The 27921-nt window shown below is 45.1% G+C and overlaps 1 protein-coding gene across 1 annotated transcript in view; it reads left to right on the top strand.

Moving 5' to 3' along the window:
* The window catches only part of SGPP2 (sphingosine-1-phosphate phosphatase 2), a 100640-nt gene that overhangs the window by 21231 nt on the left and 51488 nt on the right, over positions 1 to 27921 (top strand). Inside the window, exon 2 of the mRNA XM_054586132.1 lies at positions 18603 to 18761. Coding sequence (XP_054442107.1) covers positions 18603 to 18761 — 159 coding nt within the window. The remainder of the gene's footprint in view (positions 1 to 18602; positions 18762 to 27921) is intronic.

Below are 27921 nucleotides of genomic sequence, written 5' to 3'. Positions count from 1 at the left end.
GTAGGATTTCCTGACAGTGAAGGTTGCTGAACATTAGGACTGGATTAGAGAGAGGGGTTGTAGAATTTCCATCCGTGGGGATTTGGCAAAAGTGGTCCTGCTTGCGCGATGGCTGCAGGGGCCACCTTCCAACTGCGCTCTGCCTCGCCGCTGTCCCTTTTCTACCCGCATGGTGGATGGGGCCGTAAGCAAAGGAACCTCCTCTGGAGGACCAGCGAGGAGGTGTGTAGAGGAGGGAAGCGGGCTCCCAGTTCACGCATCCAGCTGCCTGACACGTTGGTGGCAGGCTTTGACACTCTGGGTGAGGACAAAGGAACCATGACCTGCTGGAGTTAACCTCCTCCCGAAAAGCTCTCCTGGGCCAGGGATGAAGCAACTCCGTCAGGTTTAGGGCTTGGACGGCTGCGGAGAACGCAGAGCTCGCCCTGAGGAGGCAGCCCTTTCTGGGAGTGAGCGATGCTCGCTGCCAGCCCAGCGGGAACACATGCTGTTGCCAGACTTTGCTTCTCAAAAGGGGCTATGAAATCTGGGAGTCTGAGAATTCTGGCAAGTAATTTTTAAGAAGCCAGTTACTTCAAGGCCAAAGTTTGAGTGTGTCACTGTGGGTCTTAATTCAGTGTGCAGGGTGCTCGTCTGTGGATTCTGCCCTGCCAGGTCACGTTGGCCCTGTGTCCACAGGCCAGGTTCTAACACAAGCTTGAGGCAGCAGAGTTCCACGTTCAGAGTGAGAACTTCTGTTGCAGTGCATACAAACGTTGAATCATTATGTTGTGCACCTGAAACTAACATAATGTTACGTGTCAATTACACCTCCATGAAAAAATAAATGAGAACCTCTGTACTCATGGATTGAACCATAAAAAAATCACCATTTTAGTCCCCGCGAAGTAGCTCAGCTGGTAGAATGTCATCCCCATACACCACGGTTGTGGGTTCGATCCCCCATCAGGGCACCCGACGCATGCATAAATAAGTGGAACAACACACTGACCTCTCTCTCTGTGTCTCTTTTCTGTCTCTCAAAATCCGTAAGTTAAAATAACTTCAAATAAGTCACTACTTTATATATCAAAATGATCAAATATTGTCAGTCTCATGGATTTCAATCTAAAAGTAACCTTTCACCCACTTCAGAAAAATAGCAATATACAATATCAGCAGTGTTTTCTCCTGCAACGTTGACCCTTTATGCCTCCTCTGAGATGGAAAGAGAACTCCTTTATTGTTCCACAGCCCCCAGTTTTCTTGCAGCACAACCTGCCCGGCAGATGGAGGTGACATCGGCCATCACCTATTGCCTGGGTAGCCCCCAGGCAGCAGAGAGAGCCTGCCCTCCCAGGACTAATGGCTTTGAGACCATGGAAGCTCTCCACATAGGAGTATAGTCACTTGTGTGAACTTCTCAAAGGGATCACCCGTCTCTTCTTTCTCTTTTCATCTCCCCCGCAGTCATCAGCTGCCATTTTCTATGTATATCATTATTTGGAAATGAACTGGGCACAGCTGAGGAGAAGACAGTTGTCACCGCAGGCAGGCAGGCAGGCAGGCAGGTCATTACCCCTAAGCAGGCAGATTTCAGTTTCAGCCAAGGTCCATGGTGGCCCGATGGAAATCCCGTCGCTTAACTGATGGTGCCATTCTCTTAAACAAAGGTGTTGAGGAAGGTGCAGCGGGTAGACCCCTCACAGGAACCAGGAGTTGGGTTCCACCTCTGAGGCCAGGTCTCCCCTGCTGCCGCCCCTGACTCCTGAGGGGGAGGGCAGTTCCAGCCTTGATCATGTTAGAGGACAAAGACAGAAGGACTTCACTTTCCTCTCTGGGCTTCCCTATGCATCCTAGGACTCAAAAAACTCTAAAGGACATATTTCTCTAGGCAGTCCTGACAGCTCTCCAGATAAATAGGGTGACCCCTTCCTTCCTTCCTTCCTTCCTTCCTTCCTTCCTTCCTTCCTTCCTTCCTTTTTTTAAAATAACTATGTGAGGTTTACTTTATATTGATTTATAAATATCAGCTCCTTTGTGTATTTCCTTCTTAACATATTTCCTTTGTGTATTTGATCAAATGCATCATGCATCCTTGTTCTCTTAATCAACTGGAATTTCAACTCCCTCCCATTTCTTCACTTTCAGGAAGAAGTAGCAGATGAATAAAGGCCATACTAAATAGAAGGGGGAGTGGGGAAGCTGCAATCTGAGACTCAACAGAACGAAACTCCCCACTAAAACAACTTCCCAGAATTTTCAGAGTACCCATGAAATCAACCACTTGGGGAATGTTTTGAAGGAAGAAATGTGCCCTCTTAAATGATTAGTGTATTTTTTTTTTTGGATGACCTAAAACAAAACAGCAAAAAATGGATGATCTACTCCTCACCCCATTGATAGGGACTACTTTAAAAGTCATGTTAATATTTAGAAAACACCTGTGACCATGCATGGCACTATCCAGCCACCTGTTTATTTAGTTCAATGAGTGTGTAGAAATTTACTCTGATGGGCCCACAGAGCCTGAGCCCCCTGCATGATCTGTAGCTGACCTACAAATTATGAGACAGACCTCTGAGGGGCCGAGATACTAAGAACTGGGCTGTCCCTTGACTCACAGCCAACCCCAGGTACAGTTGTCCCCCCTCTTATCTCGGGGAAGAATGTAATGCTTGCTGCTTTCCCAAGGACCTCTTGTGCCTCTGGTTTTGACACAGATGGCATGATAAGGGTACTAACAGTAAAAGGAGATAAATATCAAATTCTTTTAATTAAATGAACGGAAGGGAGGGAGGGAAAAGAATAATGAGATTGGGACACAGATTTAAAAATAGATTCCCACGTTTGCTGTGTTCCCACGGCATGGCAGGAACACAGGGGAAGGTGTCACTTAGCAGTTGTTGCTTCGCACCTGCTAGCCTGCAACGGTCACCGTCATTGTCATCATCGCAACTTACATTCACTCAGCCGGTCCTAAATGCCTTGCGTGCACGGACACATTTATTGTTCACAACCCTGTAAAGGTATTTAACTTTCTGTAGTTGAGGAAACAGGCACAAGGCCAGCCACACGGCCAGCAGGAGGCAGAGGCGGGGCCGAAACCCAAGTCTTGGCCAGCGGGTGTCCTGCTCCACGGGACAAGGGTGCCAGGGGCCATTCGGTTATTTCCAATGAGTGCACGTACTTAGTGATCGTTTTCCTTTGCACTTTGCACCAGCGATCCCCTGGACCTTGAAAGCCCCTTTGGAGCCCCCAGCCATCAGACTTCTGCTCGTTTGAGACCTTGTTTGCCGATGCAAATCAGGAAAATTTCTCTAACCTGTCCTTAATCTCAAGATGAAGAGAGAAGAACCCGGTGGTTTCTATCTTTCTCAGAGACAAGGGAAAGTACTCCCCAGGTGCTCAGGGCGGGTGCTGTTTCTGTTGCCCTTGTCCGGGGTCTGCTTGCCTTCTCTCGGGGGCTGCTTGCCTTCTCTCGGGGGCAACGTCTGGAGAAAAGAAGCCAAGGTGCCCTGGGCGGCCGCTCTCTGCCAGGCGGAAACCTGACACCGGGAGAACCTGGGTGGGGAAGAAGGAGGGCGTCCACGCTAACATGACTCTGTTTTATGATAAACTTTGAAAGTGGCCTTTTGTGGGTGGTCCTCCCAGTCTCCATGCTGTCGGGAGCCGCTGGAGGCTGGAGGCTGGCGGTTTTGTTTGCTGTTAGATATGATTTGGTTCTCTCTGATTTGCATTTGAATAAGGTCATTTTGGCTGTTCTGTGATACTTGCCAAGGTGGAGATATGAAGTTATTTCTGGATAGTTGACCAATTAGGCTTTATTTTTTTAATGGAGATATAATTCGTACACCACTGAATTTACTCTTTTAAAATATATAATTTGGTGGGTTTTAGTAAATTACAAAGCTGTGTGACTAACTGTGAAGCTGTGTAGATAGTACATCACTATATACTTTTAGGGTTTAAGGAGAAATTGCTGTAAGTTGCAAAAAATGATGGTACCAACTACCAACTACAGAGAGAATAAAAGAAAACATATTGGGACTACAGAGAAAACATGAAAACTCTCCCGCATCAGTGCATCCAAAAGAACTTTTGGTGAGGATGGACACATTCTGCGTCTGCGCCATCCAGGTTGGAAGCCATCAGTCACATGCGGCCGTTGAGCATGTGCAATGTGACTGACTGGTACAACTGAGTAACTTGATTTTTTTTTTTATCTAATTAAATTTAAATAGCCACATGTGTCTACCATATTGGGCAGGGCAGCTGTATGGCAACTTACCAATTCAGCCTTATCTGAGATCATTCCCCCGCCCCCCGTTTCCAGGATGATTGAAATGTTGAAGCATATGCTATACAAATTGTTATATTTAAACTTAATCCTCAGTACAAAGAAAACGCTGCAGAGTTCCCACAAGGAATCCAGATGACGGGACTGGACGAGGGGAAGGCGTGAGGATGCGGGAGCCCCCTCTGGAAATCTGTCTGAGTGCGAGTCAACTTGGTTGGCACCAGGCATGGGTGCCATGTGTATGCTCACAGGAGGGCACAGGAAAGTTGTGAACTCGGCCTCTGCTTCACGGCTCATGAGGAATAAAAATCACTCCAAAACCAGAGTGTTTTCAGAGGACACAAAAGTAAGGTTGCTTCTCCTACTCAAAATGTGAGTTGCATGTGATGACAAGAAAATTGTGCCTTCTAGGATTCTGTCACCAAACTATTAGTTGTGAAGAATCCAAGAGCCATGAACGATTCTTTAAGCTCTCATGGTTCAACTTAGTAAGTCCCTCCCCTACCCCCGCAAAGTTCCATTTAAGGTGTTTTTTTTTTTTCCAAAGGGTCCAGCAGCTTTCATTTTTCTCCTGAGGATTTGCTTTTCCATTCTGCTTCAGAAGAAGAGTAGCCCAAGAGGAGCTGTAAACTTTATTAACGTAAAATATGCAGTCCCTTTATTCAGTATTCTTTATCTCCTGTTTTTCCTGTTTTTCAAAAAACTACCATGGTTTGCAAGTATGAGGCATATGAAAGCAAACGTTTAAAGTGCTTCTTTTCACCCTGGCTGGGTAGCTCAGTTGATTGGGGCGTCATCCCAATATGCCAAGGCTGCAGGTTCAATCCCCAGTCGAGGCCCATACAAGAAGCAACCCAAGAATGCATGAATAATTGGAACAACAGATCAATCTCTCTCTCAAATCAATAAAAAAATAAAATAAGATAGAATACTTCTTATCCTAAAACTTTCTGTACTGTTTGGGAGCAAAAATAAATCCTTGGTATTTATTATGTATGAAGTTATGAAAAGACATGATGGCCGTTAATGAATAATTCATATTTACCTATAAAATACAACATGCTAGAGAGAAGACCAAAAACATTCACTTAGTACTTGACAAACTCAGAAGAAAAAAATAATCGGCCTCTAAAACTGCAGGGTTTTTAGGCAAGTGCACCAATGAAGACAGATTCCATGGGTCTGAGTATTTTAAAGTTACTTATTAAACGAACGGAGGTTTTGACCTTCTGCCTTGACACAGATAGCTTTATGTGACCTGGAAAGTTATGGTCAAATTTGGAATTCTCAGACTCTCCAGAGTTCCAGCTGGAAGGTAGCAGAGTCGAGGAACCAGCCTGTCAACTGTCCGGGACCACGCAGTGACTCCTCCGTGCCTCGGACAGGCCTGGGGTTGGAGGGCTGCACACTGGTGTGTCATCCATGCCAGGGAGGGCAGACCTGGGGCAGAGACCTGTGCGGGGCCCGGATACAGGCTGGGGCGTCTGGACAGGGAATGCTGGGGTCCCAGGTGCAGTGCCAAGAGAGTGTTCTAGAAGACAGGGCACCCTCCCTTGCTCTGTGTGGAAGGACACAGCTGGAGGAGATCAGAATGGAGTGTCTAAACCATGGAGTCAGGGCATGGACCCTGATGGTGAAGGCCTAAGAGCAGCACCGAGTCGTTTGTGTCTTAAGACCGGTGACCAGTTCAGTGTTCCTGTGTTGACACTCCATTCCCTAATGTGTCCCTTGAACCTCATCAATCTGGGACAAGAGAACAGGCTCCTCCTGCAGTTACCCTTCCAGGCCTGGCTCTGCTGGTGGCCTCTTTGACTGTCTGAAGTCAGAAGTTATTAGTTTGGCATTTCCAAGGCTCCTGAGTGTTTTTATTTATATTTTTGAGCTTTATTGAGCTATAATTCACATACCATGCAGTTCACCTATTTCATTCCTTTTTAGTGTATTCAGAGTTGTGCAATCATCACCACAATCAATTTTCAAGCATTTTCATCAGCCCAAAAAGAAACCCATAGCCATTAACAGTCCCTCCCCTCTCCCCCCCCTCCACCCCAGTCTACTTTGTGTCTCTGTGGGTTTGCCTGTTCTCACTGAGTGCTTTCTCTTCTTCTCAAGCAGTTTCCCCTTTCAAGTGGACCCAGACCCAGAGAGAATATTAAAGTCTTAGACATTCAAACACAGCATTTGTTTTCTCAATAGATGCAGATTCACGCTTCTCACACTTTCATGTGCATGCAAATCCTCTGGGGAAATCTGGCTGTAATTCCCAGTGACCCCGCAGGTCTGGGGCGGGGCCTGAGACTCTGAATTTCTAATAAGTGAAGTCCATGCTGGGCATCTGGGGACCACACTCTAAGGACAAGGTGACACTGAAGTCGTTCTTTTTAACCAGAGCAACCTTCACTGCAGACAGTGTGTCAAGGACTTGAGATTTCAGCTGCCTTAGTGTGTGGCAGGTTCCCATCCTGGCAGAGGGACAGACGTGTATGTGCCTGTGTTGGGGTGCCTGGGTGAGAGGCAGGGGCGGGGGGTTTTCTGTACATGGACTTCTTTCTGTCTATAGTTCTGGAATCAGGGCTGTGAGGGGCCCAAACAGTCGTTTTATCTTTTCTGGCTTTCGGACCCAGGCCCCCCTGATTGGTGGTCAGCCTGGGAAGCAGGCGGGTGCCGCAGGCTGTTTACCTTGCTCTGGTGCCCTTCCTTACCAAGGCCCCAAAGCCACGTTTCTCCGACCGTCTCTGACACACCGGGGTCATTGTTTCTGGTCACACAGTGCTTTCTGGAAATCGTGTTCTAGGAAAAGAAATGAGAACCACATTTTCCACACGCCGGTACCCCCAGCACGCGCCGCGTCCTTAGGTATGGGAACTGCGGGTGGAGGCACTGGAAACGTGGGGCGCTCGGTGAGGGAGCGAAGATGACACCCCGAGCTCAAGGGTTTATTCAGGGCGGGTCCCAGCGCGGCCTGTGGCACTCAGTCGCAGTCAGTGTAGGGACTCGCTTTCTCTGGGTTTCATCAAATTGTTTATGTTCCTGTGGTTTCTTGCTAAATGACTGTATCATCAGATCCCACATGGCAAAGCCCAGGCCAAGAACAGAAAACACGCTTTCTTCCTCTTCCTTGAGGGCCCTGGAGACTCTCAGAGCGCCCAGCTTCCATTTCAGACACGCAACGGAGGGCAGGGTGGCCCAGACGGGCCGCTGCTGGCACAGGCGGCCGCGAGTTCCAGGCGCGCTGCAGCCTGTCTCCTTGCACACACCTGAATCTGAAAAAGATGGGGAATCATTGAGAGGGGACAAGAATGTGAACACGTTGGTGGCCATTTAGACCACACTGCCGGCTAGGTCTCTCACTAGTCCAGCGCCCTCAGCAGCTCCCCGTCATCCACAGGTTAAACCCAGGCTCCTGGTGTCGGCCTTCGGGGCTGCTCTCCCGCCTGGCCTCCCTTCTAGCCTTGCTGCCTGCGACTCCTTTTATAAGTACGCATGCCCTAGCCACAGACTGTGCACCATACCAGGGACACCGCGCCTTGCCGCTTCCATCCTTCTCCGCATGCTGTTCCCTTCAGCTTTGTGTCTCCCTTCGCTTCCTCTTTCTGCCGCAGCTCCAGTCACTCTTCCAGGGTAGCATATCTGCCTTCTCTATGATACCTTTGTTTTTTAAAAAAACCTTTTTACCTTCTCATCCTTTGTGTTCCACTATAACTGGACGCTTCGGACATTTCCTTATTATTTACAATGTTTACAAACATGGCAAATATAACTACCATTTATTGAGCATATACTGTGTGTCTGATGTGGTACGATGTAATTGAGGTAAGTGACTTCATTTTGTCCTTCTAATGCCCCTGCTAGGGAGCTGGTGTTACATCCACTGCACAGGCGAGGGCACAGCCACTGCATAGGTGAGAATGTACCTACTGCAGAGGTAAGGATGGCCCACAGCACAGGGGAAGATGTGCCATTGCACAGGCAAGGATAGACCCACCCCACAGGTGAGGCTACACCCACTGAACAGGTGAGGAAGTTCAAACTTCTCCAGAGCTGCCTGAGTAGCTCTGTCATTGGACCCAAGGCTGGCAGACAGCCACACCCTCTTAGGTTCCACGTGGATCCATTTATCTCAGCTACAGGTGGCTGGAGCTGAGGAACGAGGGCTCTAGGCCAGGGACCAACCCCAGGACTTCCCAAGCTTTGGAAGACCTGGCTTCACCATTTTAAAGGTGGATTATGGGACCCTCCCTCTGCTGTGGCACAGCGACTGTCCAGCCGGTCCCCAGGTCATTCTTCATTTCTCCAGCCCTGTGCCCTGAGCGCAGAGAGACAAAGCGTCTCTTTGAAGTTTGTGCAAAGTCTGGTAAAAAGGCAAGCAAACCGCAATAAGACCGAACACGTGGTCCGAGGGAATGTTGTCAGTGTGGATGTTCATGGGATCAGGCTAAGGAATGAGGGAGGCAGAGAGCGGGTCCTGGAAGGTGCCTCCAGCAGCCCCCAGCATGTCACGTTTGCTGCCCTGGTCTGGGCTCGGATCTGCCTGGGCTGGGCTGGGACCCGCCTTGGAAGGGGGGAGGGAGCCACTGGAGCACAGTGAAGAAGGAACAAAAAGTTCAGCCGTCCAACTGGACGAAAACCTAAAATAATATTTACAGACCTAGGGACACACTCACAATACATCATTCTTTAAAATTTAAGATTTAGTGGAATCTCAATTTTGCTAAAATACAAGCCATACGTATTCTCACTTATGCACCGACAAAAGATCAGTGAAGATATTCAAAGGGGTTGAGTCTTAGGGGTGGGATTCTGGGGAATTTTTCTTTGTGTTTAGATAGTTTTGAACTCCCACATGTTCTCAAGTAAAATGTGTTAATCAAGGAGGGGGGAAAGTATTAATCAGATAATCAGAAAAACAACTAACATAAAAAGCCCACATGTTTAACTCAAAAAATCAAAAGTGCAAAAAAGAACAACAATCCCAAACCCCAATACTCACAGGCACAAAGAAATCAGAGTGTGCCAGGGACAGGCTGGGTGGGGAGGCCCATTGTTCTGACTCGGCCTGGCCTCCTTCTGAAGGTCCTTTCATGTGTGTGCACACAACTCTGAAGCTCTCTCTAAGTTTATTTTTGTGACCAGCGACTTTAAACGTCGCCAGAGCTAGTGGAGCTAGCAGAACATTGCAGGCGGAACTAGAGTTTGAAAACGTGGTGGAAATAGATGGCGCTTCCCAAGGTTTAGGAGGAGTGTGGAGGGAGGAAGACTCTCTCAGCCTAAGGCCCTCCCCCTTCCATCTGTCCAAGCCGTCCCTGCTTTGCTCTGATGCTGAGGCCACATCCTGACAGTGCCCTAGGGTGGGGGTGGGGGGTTGCCTACCAAGAATGGAAATTGTCCCCAAGTATTCTCTTTCCCATCTTGGAGTACTGGAGAGCTCCGAGGAGTGGAGAGCCAGATTTCAGAAGTGGGGAGGGGTAGCAGGAAGGTACTTTTTGCTTGTTCTTTGTTCTCCAGATACACATACAACTACCAGCATGATAGCTAGTCTTGGATAAAAGAAACTACAGACAAAAAAAAAAAAAAAAAAAAAAATCCATGCCTGTTTTGCCCAGATAAACCAGAAAGATGGAAGCAGGAAAGCCTTTTAGTAAAATCTTCCTGACTTCAGTGGCAAACTAGCCAAACTTGAGTTTTGTCTTTGTCTGATTTCAATGTTTATTTTTAAATCTTTGTATGTGAAAATCACCAAGGAGAAAACCTTATATGTGTCTGAATAGCTTTCTTACATTTTAGTAGTGCCTTTTTTAAAAGTTTTTAAACATTTTTTTGTTGCTGAGCTATAATCAACCTATAACATTATATTAGTTTCAGGTATACAACATAATGACCCGATATTTGTATATATTGCAAAATAAGGACAGTAAGTCTTGTTAACTTCGGTCATCCTATGTAGTTATAGAATTTTTCTTGGGTTGAGTGTGGAGAATTTTTATGCTTTACTCTTAGCAACTTTCAAATATGCAAAACAGTGTAATGGACTATGGTCACCATGCTGTGTATTACACCCCCATGACATTTATTTTATAATTACAAGTTTGTGCCTTTTGGCCTCCTTCACCCATTTGTTGGTGGTGCCCTTTAAAGCTTTCGAAAAGTTTTCTTTTTTTATTCTTTTGAAGGGATTTCGGAATGGATGAATTTGCGCTGCCAGGTTAGGGCAGAACCGAATCAAGCCTCTCAAATTCTGAATTCTGAGTGGGTGTGTTGGGGCAAGGGGCAGAATTCCTGGATTAAAACTAATGAACTCAAGTTGAAAAGACTCCTTCTTGAACATCCTCTAGCTCTTCCAAATGTCATGTTGATAAGTTAATATAAATGAATCAGAAACATCTGCAGCCAAAGTCCTCCCAAACACACAAGGGCTTAACGATTAAATGGAAGAATGTTTGGCACAATGTGTTTCAGGTTTTAAGAGATCCAAGTGTTTTGAAAAACAGTTAAGTTCTTAAGACATTTTGAGAATTTAAAGGGCAGCTGGTTCTCCCACCCCCTTTAAAAAGGGGAAGGGTTATTTCTGCTCTTTGTGTTGACTCCGGTTGCTCATGCTGTCCATGGATAAGATTCATCTAGCCAAGGCTCCCGGCTCCAGTTTCTGCAAACCGATGTCCTACCCTGCCCACATGTCCCTAGATTTGCTTCCTAAGCAGATACTGTGTGTTTCAGGCACCGAGTCCTCAAGTCATGATAAAGCAGTGTTTCTTCCAGTTATGAGGCCTGTTTCTAGATACAAGTGGAACGTCGTTGCCACCATGGATCACTGCTGCAATATCAAGAATTTCACAGTTGGTAGTACCGGTTCACCCTTTCTGATGGTGCCCGATGAGAGAGCTGACTCTTGAGGAAAAGAAAAAGAAGATGTCAGGTGTTTCGAGGATGAGCTGAAATCTGATGGATTGTCTGGAGGAAGACAAAACTCCAATGTGGGGAAGGCTACAACAAAATAAAATAAGAGCCACACTGGGTTCAGTCCCCTCCAGCCTCCATCTTATTCTCGGACACAGGCTGTGGGATCCCGACAAATGCTAACTAAGCAGATGAAAGTGATTAACGTGAAGTTCCCTTTCAAGCCCTCTCCCTGGAAGAGCTTGTCCTTTTATTTTATTGACTTTCAGTCTTGCCATCCTGAAATTTTAATCGCCCCAGCACAGAGCAGACATCAGTGAGCTCACCCAGCCTGTAATTCTATCTGGACCTGAAGATGAAAGAAGAAACCCTTGCACAGTCTCGTTCTTCTGGTTTCCCCTTCAAGGGACACTGTCAATCTTTCTTAGGCTTCCTAAGTGATCATTTAATTTTCTTTATAGGTTGGAAAGTCTTGATTTCCTAAACTTCAATTTAAAAAAATTAAGAGTAATTAAAAGTGACGGGAGCCCTGCTGGCTGGTGGCTCGGTGGCTTGGAGCACTGTGCCATACACCAAGAGGTTGTTGGTTCAATTCCTGGTCAGGGCACATTCTTCTGTGGTGGGTTTGATCCCCGGCTGGATTGCGTATGGGAGGCAACCTACCAGTATGTCTCTCTCACCCTTCTCCCCCCCATTCCTTCCTCTCTCTAAAATCAATAAACATGTCCTTGAATGAGGATTGAAAAAGAAGTGACAGGCCCTGGCCAGCATGGCTCAGTTGGTCAGACTTCATCCCCCAGAGACACGGGTCACCTGTTCAACTCCTGGTCACACAGCATGCCTGCGTTTTGAGCAGTTGCCAGTTGGGGCATGTGTAGTTGGCAGAAGGAAGCAATTGACTGATGTTTCTCTTGTACGTCAATGTTTCTCTCCCTCTCTGTCTCCTTCCCTTCCCCCTCCATAAAAATAAATTAGTTAATTAAAATATTAAAAACATAAAAATAAATAAGTAATGGGAGCATGTTAGTATACAATTTTCCATCACTCATGTGTAGCAATGAATGAATGGTCTGTATAGACATGGCCCCTAACATTTGCTGTATTCATTTTTATTTTAATGTTGGGCATTTCTTGGTTTGTATTTGGTGTGTTAACATGCTACTTGGTGTCTTATATAACAGCTTGGAAAGAGTGTTTAAATATTCCATCTCTGTAGTATGTAATGGCATGTGTGCCAAAGCCTCATCTTTCAGAGAGAGGTAGCAGGACCAAAACCTCTACTGATTGTATTGAAAGAAGCGTCCAGTTCTCTGGATATGTCCTTCCCAATCTCTAGGCTCTAGATTAGAAATTCTGGCTGAACATACACAAAGTGTGAGAATCAGAGAGCAAGGCAATGTCAAATTTAATCCTGAATCCTATCCCTTTTTGGATATTCCCTTGACCATGCATGGTATTTTTTCTGGGGAGACCCCAGTCTCATGAAGAGCTGTCAATCTGAAGACCATCGGCTGATATCTCTTTTCTCCCACAATCCCAAGCATGTGACAATGTCACCTACCTTGAAAAATGACCCTGGGCAAGCACTTGAAAGTGTGACAATCCTAGGGATGAATGAGATGAGCGTGCAGGTTGAATGTCTACTTCTGCACATGTCGCTAGCAATGACAATTGTTCAGGTCAGGTTAAAAAAAAACTTCAGAATTTCCAAAAGCCACCCATCTTAATAGGATACTCTCAGTTTTTATATTTTCTTTTTTAACAAAAGGCAAATTGCCACCTGCATTTTAGCAGAGAACGTTAGGGCAGGGGTTCCTGCCTGCAGAGGCAGGGCCTTGTTTCCAAGCCCGGGCTCTGACAGGGGTGCAAAAAGCCCCTTTTAAGAAATAAGGTTTCTTTTTCTCTATCCTGCTGGTCTCTCAAGGCTAAGCATGTGTTTTAAAGTCCACGACTCCTAACTAATTCTGTATTTGTCATCCAAGAATTTATGCAAATCCCGGAGATGGCTTAGTGCTTTCTGCACGTCAGTTTGTAGTTTGTTCCGGCTGCTCTTTCAGCTCTTACATGTGCCCTTCCCTAGTTTGGTACCTTCTGTGGTCAAGGTGCTTGTCTGGGCTCTGTTTCTGCATTCAGACAATTGTAGGCTCCTCCAGGGAACTCACTAATTGTTCCCTTCTGGTTTGTCATGAGCGTTTTTACCTGTTGCTTTGATCACATTATCTAACTCCCTTAAACTCCCATGGGGCCTTCCTCCAGCACTGACAATCAAATCTGAGAGCCTCACCTTTGTGTTTAGAAACCCTTCCCTGGGGTGTCCTTGACCCTTGCTCCTCAAAGTGCGGTCCATGGGCTAGAAAATGGCAGCATATGCATCACCTGGAACCTCAAAACTAGCAGCTCTGACCCAGGTGAACTGCACCAAAATCTGCCTTTTAACAGGATCCAGGTGATACAAAGGCACATTAGACTCAAGAAGCCTTTTCTAGAAATCCTCACGGCTACCGTGGTGAGTAGTGGCGAACAGCTGGGTCCTACTGAGATGTTTCTTTGCCAGGCTCTGAACTGAGTGCTTTGCATACGCCGTCAACAATATCTGATTTAAGCTTCCCAACATCCCTGTGTGGTATGTACTAGTATTATTTACATTTGTGAAAGGGGAAACTGAGGCTCTGGGAGATTAAGGCATTGCTGAGATGATTCGGACAGTAAGTGCTCGGGGCAGCCTGGATTCGGTCTGAGGCTTGTCGGCTCCGGCGGCGTCCTTGGTCCCCGCCACCCGGCTGGGCGGCGCCCCTCCCCCGGGTCCCTCCTGCTCTCCAGGTTCGTTCCCCCTGTGTTCACTGGCTTCTTTCTCTCCCATCTCTGAAACTTCTCTAAAACAAAGCCATTGTGCTGTTTGGTGTGCTCTACAAAAGAGCTTTGGGTCTCACAATTATGTCTGAGCAAGACTGCGTATGCACATAGTCAGACCTCTATTATTGGACCTCTCTTAGCCCAAGAGAGTCGGCTCTTTCTCCTGCTTCCAGCTGGAGAGAACTGCGTAGGGCGGCAGGCGTCCTCCCAGGCGTGAACTTCTCTCAGCTCTATTGAGATACAGGAGTGTCTCAAACTTGACCTTTGGGGAAGTACTTATGTTTACAGCTCTGATTGAACACATGGAGAAAGTCATAAGACCTTGCAGTGACTTTTGATCCAGAGTTTATCAAAAGACCTCAGGGTTGGTATTACCTATAGCCCGTGTACTCAGGGCCAAAGGTAAATTCTCGGACGGTGGTGTGTGAGGTCCAGCAGAGGTAGAGGTCCATGGTTTCCAAACCTGTTACTGACCTGCTCCAAGGGGCTGTTTCAGAGAAGGGCGGGGTGGGCTGGGGAGCTGGAGGTGGCCTGGCCCGATATAGGGATTCTCTGGGCCCCCTCGCTTTCAACCAATTAGTACAGACTTTCAGTCTTATTTTATATAATAGGTCTGGGGTACTATTTTATTTAAGGGGCCTTGTCCTGTTTTAAAAGTTTTTGTGCATTAAAAAGCAACTGAACTCATGCTACTCTGTCCTTTGGGGCTCAGGCCACTGAAGTTCAGAAGGGCAAATTGACTTCCCCAAGGTCAAGCACTGTTTTGGCTAAAAACCATTTCTTGTTTTCCAACTTTGAAAGCTCAGAAACAGGGCCAGTGCCAAGTCTGCTGGGCATTCGCTCCTCTGCTGTCTGGGCCAGCCCTTTGAACACCAGGGGCGCCGACCTAGCCAGCTTTTCTTCGCAGTTAGGACTCCTTGGCGTGTGCTTGGAAAACAAAACAAAACAAACAAAACTGCTGTTCAGGTGTTCGGAGCAGAGCTGAGTCAGGAAGTCATATATTCTCTGTTCTTTTTCTTCCCATGCAGTGAGCCTGTATGGCTCCCTCTCTCTCTCCAGTCTATTTATGTGTTGACCCAGCCTTGCAGAGAGCACAGAATACGCTGGTAGCAGCAAAATCGAGTAGCTCATCTCTGGCCCATGGGTTAAGTTACTGAAAACTCAACTTTAGAAAAACAGGCATTTGAGGTACTTATGCCCAAAAAGGCACAGGATGGAATTGGGAGACTGCGGTGACACTTTTTCAACTATGAAAATACTGTTTTTAACTTTCAGGAAAATAAGCCAATAAACAAACAAGCAAGAGCGTCAATGCTATTTTGCAGTTAGTTAGAATGGTATGTGAGTAATTTCCATCCCTTGTTTCCTAGAAACTTCTTCCTTTGGCTTTGTGACAGATAATAGGCATACTCAGAAGCATTCGATTTCTAAAAGAATCTCTACAGCCCCCGCTCAATGTTCAGTGCCTTCTTGATCTTTTGTGTAAAAAATTAGCTGCTAATCTCTGTCTCTTAAATCTGTGCCCAGAGACACTGCCCCACAGCTTGGGCGGTCAGCCCCTTGCACCGTTGTCAATTGTACCAAAATGTATCAGGCGACTTCTGAGACTTGGTTTCCTTTCTCTCAGCTTGTTCTTTCCGCCATTCACCTTACCTACCACTTCTGTTTCTAAGCCATGTTTCTTCTCCCTCTAATTGTACCCAGTGGGACCAACTCACACACTGGAACTGCAATTCTTATCTCCAAAAATATGTTGAAGTTATACACACAGATTTCCTACAAAGGAAACTTAGATTCTTGTTCTTAAAAAAAAAAAAAGAAAGAAAAGAAAAGTACTTAATGCTTTATTTAGATACATAATAACCCCCAAGAATTTGGAGGTAAATAATAGCTCTCAAGTTTAATCATATAAACAGAGATGTTCTCTAAAAAATCCTTTAGGTGTCCTATCTGTATAGGCAAATATTTAAAATTTTACCTTTGTTTCTTCTGTTCCTGAAAGATTTAGAGAATATTTAGCTGCCCCCCACCCCCACACACAAAAGAATTCCTGCGAGATTGTAAGAAGTATGTCTGAAGATATTACCTAGTACTATGGAAGAAACACTAGAGCAGTTTGCTGTCATCCTTGATGGTCTTATCAGTTACTTACCAGGATTAAGATACTTGAACTTTGTTTTAGGTAAATCTCCAGGGTAAGGAAGTGGTTGTCTCTGAGTGTTTACAATGTCAACAACACTTGGGAACCGGAAGTAGACACAGGGAAAGGTTTGACCTTTGTCAGAGCGTTGCTCAAGTTCTCCTGGTAAAGCTTCAATGCAGAACAATTACCAGGTGAACCTGGTAGCTGGCAGGTTAAAGTAATCTTTACGCTAAAGGGGCTCTTTGCATTATAGTGTTTGCCTGAAGGTCAGGCCTGTTAGATTTACATTTTCAAAATAGAACTCACAATGATTGGTTTTCAGATTAGATAACACAGGAGTTTGTCACTTATTTATTTGTTCACAGGCCCCTGTCCTTATTTTGCAAACCTAATCATAATATTATCTTGGCAGAGAAATGAAAGTAGACGCTTCCTTATTTAATTCATTTCATGCATTATTATTTTTCCTGTTCAGGGTGGATCTATTGCCATTCTCTCTCATTTGCATTAACTTAAAAGTAAATTCCTGTCCCAAAGACAGAAAAACTTAGGGCTTGCAGCACGAGCTCACCCCTGACTAGTAATTTTCAACAAGGTAGTTCCATGCACTGTTTGGCTTGAGGCTGAATTCTTGAACTTTCTGTGACTGGCTGAGACAAATCAAACCAGTTGGGCCATCAAACAGATCCATCCCTGGAGCTGAGGGCAGTACCAGCTTCCCCCTGAGTCACAGGGCTCCGAGGGGGAAGGTAGAGATGCTGGAATAAAATCAGGAACCTTTTAGAGAGGAGAGAGAAAGGAATGCATGCTTGGTAGGCAGCCAACAGCGTCAAGGCAGCCAACAGCGTCAAGTAGAGTTATATTCTTGCAGTTTCCAAGGTCATCTTTTTTTTTTTTTTTTTAATTCCTTAAGTGTAACATACCTTGGCCTTTTTCAAGGCCTCAAACACAGTATTGGACCTTTAAAAATTCATTGCCCAAAATTATCATACGCTTTGACGCCCACCAGAAAAGAGCTCCTTGACCCCAGAGGTCATGCACGACTCCTCTCAATTTTCTTGGCGCCCAGCACAGGCACTGGGCCATCATCGGCACAGAACAAAGATGTTCAGGATGAATGCGTATAACTGACTCTCTGAGTGCCCCCAGGATTCAAGGACCTCAGAATTTGTCTGAGACAAACAAAACAAAATCCAAATCTACAAGGATCTGGACAGAGTCACCCGGTGGTAAGGCTGCCTCTTTTTCTCCCCATTTTCGACATTGGCATCTTTGACTTTATAAAGTCTATGGCTACCACAAATAACATGTTTAATTTCTTAACTCATCACTAATATACCATAATTTACAGGCGTTTACCATATTTTGAATAGATTGCTTTTTCCTGCTTTAACCCCCTTAAGTCTTTTCTTTTTTTTTCTGCCTTTTTCTGCTCCAGAATAAGCGGGGGAAAGGACACAAAATGGGAGTGCACGCTAGCAGGCCCCTTGCGTATTTACTGCTTTTCTTGCACCATCACTGTATCGGGTTGGCCTCCTTATTCCCACTTAAAAGGTAAACTAAAAACTTTCATTGGCAGATGATTTTTCTTAAGTCTTTCTATTAGTTATCCATGGCTGCTGTAACTTATTACCACAAACTTAGTGGCTTAAAACATCTCAGATTTATTCTATTATGGCTGTAGGAGTCAGAAGTTCAAAATGGTTCTTCAGCTAAAATCAAGGCGTCATCAGGGCTACATTTCTTTTAAAGGCTCCAGGGGAGAATCTGTTTCTTTGCACTTTCCAGCGTCTACACACTGTCTGCATTCCTTGGCTCCTGGCTCCTTCCTTCATCTTCAAGCCAGCTGCATAGCATCTTCAAATCTCTCTCTCTCGATGGTTCTGCCGCCTCCTTCCATTTTTAAGGATCTTTGTGACTATATTGAGTCCACTGAGAGAATCCCAGATAACCTCTCCATCTGGAAACCATTCATTCCATCTGCAAAGTTCCTTGTGCTGTTAAGGTGGTAACATATTGACAGGTCCTAAGGATTTGTAAGTAGAAACCTCTGTGGCTGTTGTTTTGCTAGCACCAGCATAGACCCGTACTGTGACTGCTGTAGCGGCTCACCTCCCTCTCGTTTCCAGCCACCTGTGTACACAGGAAAAAGGTTTTGGCTTTTTTTGTGCGTCTTCCTGGTTTCTGCCTCAGATGCTACTTTTTTAATTTTATGAAGAACCAACGTTTTCTGTGATTGTGTGAACCAATTGGGTGGATAGATGTTCAACAACGATGTACGCTGATGACAATAAAACCACAATGACATAACCAGAAGGGAGGCGGCACCTTGGCAACCGAGACCCAGGGGTTTTGGAGAGAGGTTTCAAAATTTGTCCTCTAGTAACATGTTCAATGAACTCACAGTCTTCTCTCTTTTTTTTTTTTCTTCAGGCTTATGTACAGGAGTACATTGTGAAGAATTATTTCTTCTATTACCTATTCAGATTTTCAGCTGCTTTGGGTCAGGAAGTGTTCTACATCACATTTCTTCCGTTCACTCACTGGAATATTGACCCTTATTTATCCAGAAGACTGATCATCATATGGGTTGTAAGTATTACTGTTACTCATGGATCGCTACTACTTATCCAACAACTGCCTGCTCCAGGACTCAAGCACTTTGCACATATGTTCCTTTTTTAATCACTTAGAGTTGAATTTTTGCCGGTTTACTTTGGGAAAATATTAGGAAAAATGAAAACACTGCGATCGTTCTGCTTGCAAAACCAGACAAACCTGGGAATTCCATGTACTTTGGTGTCCTCCTCCCTCTGGGTGAGGAAAAGCGGAAGAGGGGAGAAGTGATAGGAGAGAAGGTAGGAGCTTTTTGAGAACCCATAAAGGGCCGCAAAGTGCATCCTGAGAGGCCCATTTTAGTAAAATGTGATCAAAAATGGAAACTAGAAACCATTGACTAACAGCTCCAAGCAGTATTAAGTGATACTCTACACATCAGAGAGGCAGAAACACGGGAGGCAGGCACCTCCCTGAGGGCGCTTCTAGTGCGGTATGGACGGCTGGGTTCATGACAAAACCCCAGTCACAAACCCAGGTCGGAGGTGGAGGGGAACCCCTTTCTGACCTTTCACTCTGGACTCTATGGTTAAACTTTTCAGGACCAAAGAAGTTCTCTTTATTATTATAATTATTTGTATTGAGGCGGTGGTGGGTATTTGCAAGACAGCAAGGCCGGCTGCCAGGGAATAGGCTTTGGAATCAGAAAGGCCTGAGTTCAAGGGCAGCTCAGCCGCCACACGTGTCTGGGGGCCTCGCCCTCAGGCTTTCCTGTCTCATCAGGAAAATGGTGCCGCTATCGCGCGTCTCCCAGAATCACCGCGAAGGCGAACAGTGTGCACAGAGCTCAGGGCCTGGCGGCAGGGAGGGCTCTTCAAGTGGCTACTTGAGGACGTGATGATTCAGTGACTAGTCCGTGAAGGCAATGGGGTCTCGAAGATCTACACGTTCTAAGGTCAAAGATTGTTTAGCTGGGAGAGGGCGACTGAGAGACAAGGAGGCCAGCCTGACCGGTTTCCTCAGTCAAGATTCTGCAATAAAAACAGAGCTTCAGAAGCGCTGGGTTGTGTGGGAAGGAGTCGGGGTTCTTGAGCGGTTCTGTTCTGAGAAGCAGTGTGATCTTAAGTAAGTCACTGCCCTGTCCGATGGTGGCTTCATATTTTTCATCTGTAGGGCACATTAGAGTGGCCTTGATCAGGAGCCATAAACTTAACTGTCCCCAAAGGCAGGGGAGAGAAGAAAAACAGTGACGCCCTGGGTGGAGAGAGGTCGCAAGGGTGGGGACCATGGGGAGAGTCAGGGGGTGACCACCTGGGGCGCTGGGGATCAGCGGTCCGTCCCTCTGGGCCTCCTGTGGCTGCCATGAGGAGAAATGGGCCACAGTTGCCAGATCTGTTTTTCACATGCAATCTCCACTTTTTGAACGTAGGTTTACATTTTGAAAACATTATATGCCAAGGGAACACAGAATACTTGAAAGTCCAAACATGAGTCCTGTGTTGAAGCCTTTAGCCTGAAGGGCCACAGAGGTCCCTAGGGTTTACCATTGGGATTATTTAGCCCCGATTCTTCCTGGCTGTTCTCTCCTTTTCTTCTAAAACTACAAGCCACTTTTTTCTTTCCCTGCCCCTGTCTCCTGGCCAGTTCTCTTCTGAAATCTAGTTTCTGTCTAAAAGTATGATCCACCCTGGCTGGTGTGGTTCAATGGACTGAGCACCGGCCAGCGAACCGAAAGTTCATCTGTTTGACTCCCGGTCAGGGCACGTGCCTGGGTTGGGGGCTGGGCCCCAAGTTGGGAGTGTGCAAGAGGTAACTGATCGATGTATTTCTCACACATTGATTTTTCTTTCCCTTTCTTTCTCCCTCCCTTCCCTTCTCTCAGAAAGTAAATAAATAATATATTTTTTAAAAATAATAAAAGTACGATCCTTTTAGATAGCATATGCATTTTGCACGAGGTGAATGCAAGGGCACTTGTCCCCTGCCCTCTCTGAATCCAGCTTCTATACCTGCAGAGCAGGGACAGCCACGGAGGTGGGGGGAGATCTGGCAGGGGGAGGGTGCCTTCCTTCTGTTCTTTAGATCTGAAAATGCTTGAAAGACACATGGTGCTTGAGTTTTCTGAGATGCTAAAAAAAGAAAATCCAACTTTTATGGTGGTCGAATCGGGCAAATGATGTCGATTACTCAAAATAAGCCCGGAATATCTTGTAATGTGCCTGGTCAGCTTCTGGTTAATTACCTCCCGCACCCCCAGGGTAGAAAGCTTTTCCTGGGGGTGGAGATGGTGGGAGCCAGTGGTCAAAGGACTCCCTGATTATCTTTATTGGTTGTTATTTTCCGCTTTGGAGTCCTCATTTCAAAGTGTGCAAAGGATTTCCTGTTTGAGATAGAATTACCAGTCTTTTGTCAGAGAGTGAGCCAGTAAAATCTTTGCCTGAGAAAGGAAAGCACAATCTTTGATTATGCGGTTTGTCCTGAGCTTCGGGAACTTGTGATTTGCCTTTAAAAATGGGTGCAGGGCCAGGTCCACAAGGCCGCCGGGCCGAGAGTTACATGTTCTGTGTGGTCAGCTGGGTCTGCAAGGCAGTGTGTGGTCCTGACGGTTCCTGGTGGAGGGACGGGAGGCCGTGGTGGGGTGGGGTGGAGATAAATAGGGGGGGGGGGAGAGGGCGGGGAGAGGGGAGGAAAAGGAGGGAGAGCGAGGGAGGTTGAGAAAGGGTAAGATGTAGGAAGGGAGGGTGCTGTGCACTGCAGAGATAATGGTGAGAGACGCTTAGCCTGACTCCAGTGTTGAAGGACAAAGGGAAGGGAAGGGAAATTCCTGGTTGGGGGGGGGGGGTGGAAGGGAAGGAGGGGGTGGAGCAGGATGAGGGTCTTCTCAGCTTTACCAAGAGGCAGCCTCTGTCATGGAAGGGATATCTCTGTATTAGTGTGGCTGCCTCCTCGAGGCGGGAGGATTAAGAAATGTTAATCGCCGAAGAGGCAGCACTTGAAGTCTTGTCACTTTAAACATCTAATGTCATCCAACAGTCTTTGGAAGGCAGCTGCATTCAGGAGCACCAGACCTCCTGTCAAATTTTTTATTAATTCTACAGTTGTCATTGGCCGAAGTCCCAACAGGTTTTATTGCTTTTACAAATCACTTGTTATGTTCAGGATGACTCATACGGTCTGAAATAGCAGAACTTAGGTTCTCCAACTGCTTTATCATCACAGTCATAATTGTTCCTTTTCTGTGGTACATCTTTTCTGGCTTTAATTGGCCTCTATATTCATTATGGGTTTTTTTTTTTCCATTACCATATTTGATCTTCATCACAGTTGGTCACTATCATTTTCATCTTCTTTTAGATTGGGAGAGTGATACTTCAGATACTAATAAGCCATGTCATAGGCTGAGCCCTTAGTATATATGCCTTTCACTGTAATAGTGCCTTTTATATTTTACCTCATTTAATCCTGCCAGCAATCCTGATAAGTGGTTATTCCCATCCCAGTTTACAGATCAGAAAACTGAAATGTAGAAAGGTCAAATAACTTGCCCAGGGTCACATTGGATTAAGTAACGTGGCCTTTTGTGCTAGAGAGAGAGGGGAAGGGCCACCATCTCTGTCCCTTAGAAGGACAGCTAAATGACACGGAGAGCATTCACTGTCGACTTTTTTTTTTTTTTTTTTTAAGAGATGTTAAAGCTGAAGCTTTAAGCATTAAAGTGTTGTGCCTGATATTCTCTTCTGCTGCTTATTTGCTGTGGTGGTGTATCAGGTTGGGCAGATTGCGTTTATCAATTGTATTCTATGTAAGTGTCTTTTATATACATTTCTTGACAAGGCAAAGGCATTTCCTCCCAGAAAATAAGCTTTTGTTAACTGAAAGACATCAACTCAAGTCATTATTTCTGTCATCTGTCACTTATCAAGGTTTTTAACCTGTCATCGGTTGGATTCAGCAGAATCTTGCACTTTGGGACAGAAAAGGTGGAGAATGGGTTATCTCCTTAGATGCTCATAAAAAATTGTAGAATTGTAGATAGGGCTTCAGAAAGAGCCATGGTCCAAGTGAGTGACTGACCTCTTGGCTTCCACCTGCGGCATGGTGACAGCCCCACCAGAAGCTAACACAGGGGCTTTAAGTGGTGGCACTGGATCTCATAAAGGCTAGGGGCAGTTTCATGGGAACTGCATGGTGTTCAGCTTTGTAACATGAAGCAAAATTCAGTTTTGGCTAAATAAGTTTATTTTCCACTTTGTAAAATAGCAATACAAATATTAATAACACAGTTGATTCTTGGAAGTCTCATTTTCTCTGTCCTTAATGATATTTTACTTGTTTATATTCTTCTTTTCACAGATATCTCATGGCATTCAAGATGAGATATACAAAAAAGTGGGAAAAGTAGATCAAAGCAAAATTAGGAGGAAAGCAGATAGAGAAGGAATGAAGGTCTAGCCTAAAGTTAAATGTCACTTGCTAATTCAAAATTGAGCCGTGAATTTGCCTTTGAACTTTGCCTCCACCCAACCCAAATGAAATTTCATTTCTCCAAGAGCATCTGAGGTCTTGCTTCTCGACATACGTCAGTCTGGCCCATATAAACTGTTAGAAAAATTCTCAAAAAAAAAAAAAAAAATGACAATCCATTGGGAAATAGTAGGCTTATATCTAAGAGAGGAAACATTTTCCTGCTACATAGAATTGATAAATACATTATGGCCCGTGAGTCACATGTCAAAATCATGTTCCTGGATATATTGCTTGGTTTTAGCACCCACATCACCTGGGTGAGAGCACTCACTTTGACGTTTCCTCATGAGCTTTGTGTCTGGTCAATCTTTTTTTTAAAGATTTTATTTATTTATTTTTAGAGATAGGGGGAAGGAGGGAGAAAGAGAGAGAGAAACATAGACGTGCAAGAGAATCATCGATTGGTTGCCTCTCGCACACCCTGATGGGGACCAAACCCGCAAGCCAGGCATGTGCCGTGACTGGAATTGAACCAGCGACCTCTCACTCTGTGGGATGACGCTCAACCCACTGAGCCCCACGAGTCAGGGTATGGTCATTTTTTAATTATAGTTTAAACAGTGAAAAATGGCATCTCAGTTTATTTTCATTTCATATATTTTTAGTGATGATGAGAACATTTTTCAGAGTTTTGATAGCCATTTGTATGAACTCTTTTGTGAATTGCAAGTCTGCCTTTTGAGTATTTTTAAAGGGGGCTTTGACATTTTAATAGATTTTCACTAGGTGCTAACATAAAATGATACTGAACTATTAATTTTTCATAGCTCAGAGGCAATGTGTCTTTATATATAAGATTTGAGAAGTTCAGGACTTTGAGAAATGGTATTTAACAGTATGCTATATCAGCAGTGACCTAAGAAAGTCACTTAAAATAGAATTTTAATGCTTTTTTACTGTGTGTTCACTTTAGTCACAGATCTCACCACTCCCTGTTGTCTTACCCTTTGTGACCTCCCTGGTTCCTTTAAGGCATTTGAATTTGGGACTCCTGCTTCCAGGCATTTAGTCTTTTTGGCCTGCTGTTTTCCAGCAGTAAAGTATTGGGTTGGCCAAAAAGTTTGTTTGGTTTTTTCCATGTGATGGCTCTAGTAACGCTTAGTTGCCTTTAACTTCATTTGAAACAATTTTGTTAGATTGTATTGTGATAGCTGTCTTATCAGCATGCATTTAAAAAAACTTATCAAAATTGGTGAATTTTTGTGCAGCCATTTTAATATTGAAGATGGAAGAAGATATGCAACATTTTTGACATATTACACTTTATTATTTCAAGAAAAGTAAAAATGCAGCTGAAATGCAAACAAAAGATTGGTGTAGTGTACGATGGTGCTGTGATTGGTCAAATGTGTCAAAAGTGGTTTACAAAGTTTCTTGATACTATTGACATTCTGGCCAAACCTTTGCTGTGGGTCTGTCTTATGTATTTGAAGATGTTTAGCAGCACCCCTGGCCTCTACCCGCTAGAAGCCAATAGTGGAAGATAGCCAACATACTCAAAATATCCAAATCAACAAAGTTATTGTTGAAAATGAAAAACGTGTCCTTTTTTTTACAGAAAAAAACTAAACAGATTTTTTGGCCCACCCAACAGCTTGCTCAGGGGTGACCCGCCCTTAGAAAACCTGGTATGCCAGCTGAACTCCAACAATGTAAAAATTTGTCTTTGTGTTTTCCCTTGCCTTTTTGCCACTTGAAGAATGTTTTTACCTAACATCAAAAGCTATATTCACTGGGATCCTAACCTGTGTAATTATTTTAAAATAATTTTTATCATATCCAAACTGTTCCCTACAATTTATTTCTCTGATTGTGTTAAAGACCCTGGTTGCTTCTGAGAGTTCCCAGGCAGGGTTAATTTCTCCTCTAATAATTCACAGCTTTTTTAAAAAAGATTTTGTTTATTTACTTTTAGAGAGAGGGGAAGGGAGGGAGAGAAACATCAACTGGTTACCTCTTACATGCACCCCAAATGGGGACCGAACCCACAACCCAGGCATGTGCCCTGATCGGGAATCACTAGGCAACCCTTTTCCTTGCAAAACGATGCCCAACCAACTGGGCCACACCAGCCAGGGCTGATAACTCATAGCTGTTGATGATCTCCCTGATTGGAAGCAAGGAGTGTATATGAGGAAGGGGGTTGCTTCCACCTCCATCAGCAGCTTCAGCGTTTGGTTGGAGGCTCGTGGGCTTGTAATGTCATGAGAGGAACACCAGGCCGATGTTTATAGGCAGTGTTTTTTGGTTTCCAGAAACAGAGACCACTCCAACAAGCTCTGGAAATTGAGGGGTTTGTTGTAAGATTCTGAGGAAACCCATAAAAACCAGACCCACACAGGAACTGACGCCAGTGAACAGCTGTCTGCTACGATGAAGCTGTCACTCCACGTATCCGCGTCTTTACCCCCTGTTGCCAGCTGGTCACTGTCCAATCATCTTCTAGTTCAGATTTTCAAGACAGTCTGACCCAGCTCATGGTGCAGCATGACTCCATCCATCTCGGGCCAGCATACACCGTGGCTGCACTTGGGCCAAACAGCTGTGCTGGGGATGGGGACAGATAATTAATTGGGGCACAGAGCTGTGGATGAGGATGGAATGAATATCCAGAGATTTGGACTGTAATCCTAGCGGTGAAATCGTGCTCCAGGCGTTCCATGATTCTGGCCTGGAGTGTCTGTAGCTTTAAAATGAAAGGAACCAGCCAGGGGATCCCTGGAGGCTTGTAACATGGTCATGAGCCGCCTTTACGCACTTGAAGAAGTGACATTTCAAAGAGGTCCATTCATGAGGTGGAGTAAGAAGAAAAAGAGTGAAAGTTGGGCAGAATAACATTAAAAGAAGAAGGAAGCAGGAGAGGAGGAATGTTGTTACTTTTGCAGACTGAATGCTAACGTGGATTTACTTATTTTGTCTTGCATTGTGAATCCCCTTGGTATCTGACAATACATTTGAAATGTATATCAAATCATTACTCAATAATAGTCGATTATTTGCCGTATTGTAGCCAACTCAATTGGAGGAACACTTGAAAAGAAAATGCTTAATTGCTTTATGAATATAAATTTCTTTTTCTTTTTTTTTTTCCCCCCACAATCAAAACCCTGGCAGTAACAAAGCTGTAAGGGCAGAAGATTCCTCTCGGCAGGTCCTTCTGTCCCTATTCTTCCAAGTCAAATAACAAGTTGGAGAGCTTGAGTTGAAATTGATAGATTTCACATCTCTCACATTCTGACTGTTGAAAGCTAGCTGATACCTACAGTACAAAGCAGACCTAAAATTTACATTTAAATTGTGCCTACTGTCTACACAGTCTCTATCTGCAGCGTAGTCTAGGGTCTCATTTTATAAAACAGGCTTCTAAATTGGTTCAGGGGCAAATTTTGGGATGACACATCCAAATGCAGTGGCATCTCCGGATGGGGACTGGCTGCCATCTGTCTGTGTCACAGGGAGCCTGAGAGGCTGGGTGCGGGAAGAGAGGAAGACAGCTTGCCCCGTCCCTGTAATTCACAACCCCCAGACTGGGGTCAATTTTAGTGCCAAAAGATGACTTGAAATGTGATTATCTCCTAATCCTCTATTTAAACCACTACCACCGTTCACTTCAAAAGATTGCCCTGCTTGTTAAGTTGGTCCTTGCTTGAGATTAATGAGTCTTGAAAAGTATTCAACAATGGCCAGATTGTAACCCTTGCTGACTTGCATTGAATGGAACAGAATTAGGCGTCAGAGATTCTGCCCAGTGCCTCTGAAGTAGAATCTTGTAATTTAGCCTTAGTTAAATATTAAGTAAATGTCTCTAGGGGGTTTATTATGCAAACTGTATTGGTTTTGAAGCACAATGAGGAAATCTTTTGATTTTAGTGTAGTTTTCTTTTTTTTTCAAAAAAAAAAAAAAATGCCTTTTAACCGGGCTCCTGTGGTGGAATAGACAGATTTGGATCTCTCTAATTATCACCGTGATTACCTGAAAAATGACTCCCTACCCTCTCGTTTTTTGATGATGACTGGAGAAAGTGCCCCATGCTTCCCTAACTCTCCTACCACCACCCCCCGCCCCTCTCCCCCCCCCCCCCCGCCTCCGTCCCTGTCCTTTCCTGCTCCCAACCCCCTAAGACTGCAATGGCCGGCTTTTGGTCTGGTTTTGGTTGTGTTTTGTTGTGACTGAGCAGAATTGAAATCCTCCCAGATAGAGACCCGCACCTCCCCTACCCTCCCAGCATCTCTTCTGAATGCTTCACTTAATTTATCTCCTAGAGGTGTGATTAAAGATTAGCTAGGTACGAAATTGTTTGAAACACCAGGGGCCAGGAGGCAGGATGTCTTTAAGGACTAAATTGGATTAGGTCTGCTAAAATTATGCAAAAAACTAAACTGCTTCATACTGTTAGTCCTTCTCCTTCTCCTTCGGCTGTGGTATAGTTTTTAATGTCTTATCAAACAACACAAGTTGCATTTGCCAGGTCACATCCAGACCCCAAACCAAGGAGCCCCTGGCAGGACAGAGCACAGGACATTCCGTTTCTCTCTGAATTCGGCAGGAGTCCACCCAGGATGAGGGGCTGAGGCTGCTCTCTGCCCACTGCCTGCAGGCCAGTCAGCCCCTAGGGGTCCCCACCAAGCACCTCTGGACTGGACTGTGTCCCAGATTCTCTCCATTCAT

This window comes from Pteronotus mesoamericanus, unplaced genomic scaffold (assembly GCF_021234165.1).
Source record: "Pteronotus mesoamericanus isolate MK-2021 breed Mesoamerican mustached bat unplaced genomic scaffold, CSHL_Meso_final contig_90, whole genome shotgun sequence".
NCBI lineage: Eukaryota > Metazoa > Chordata > Mammalia > Chiroptera > Mormoopidae > Pteronotus > Pteronotus mesoamericanus.
This window is presented reverse-complemented; position numbering and strand designations above follow the sequence as displayed.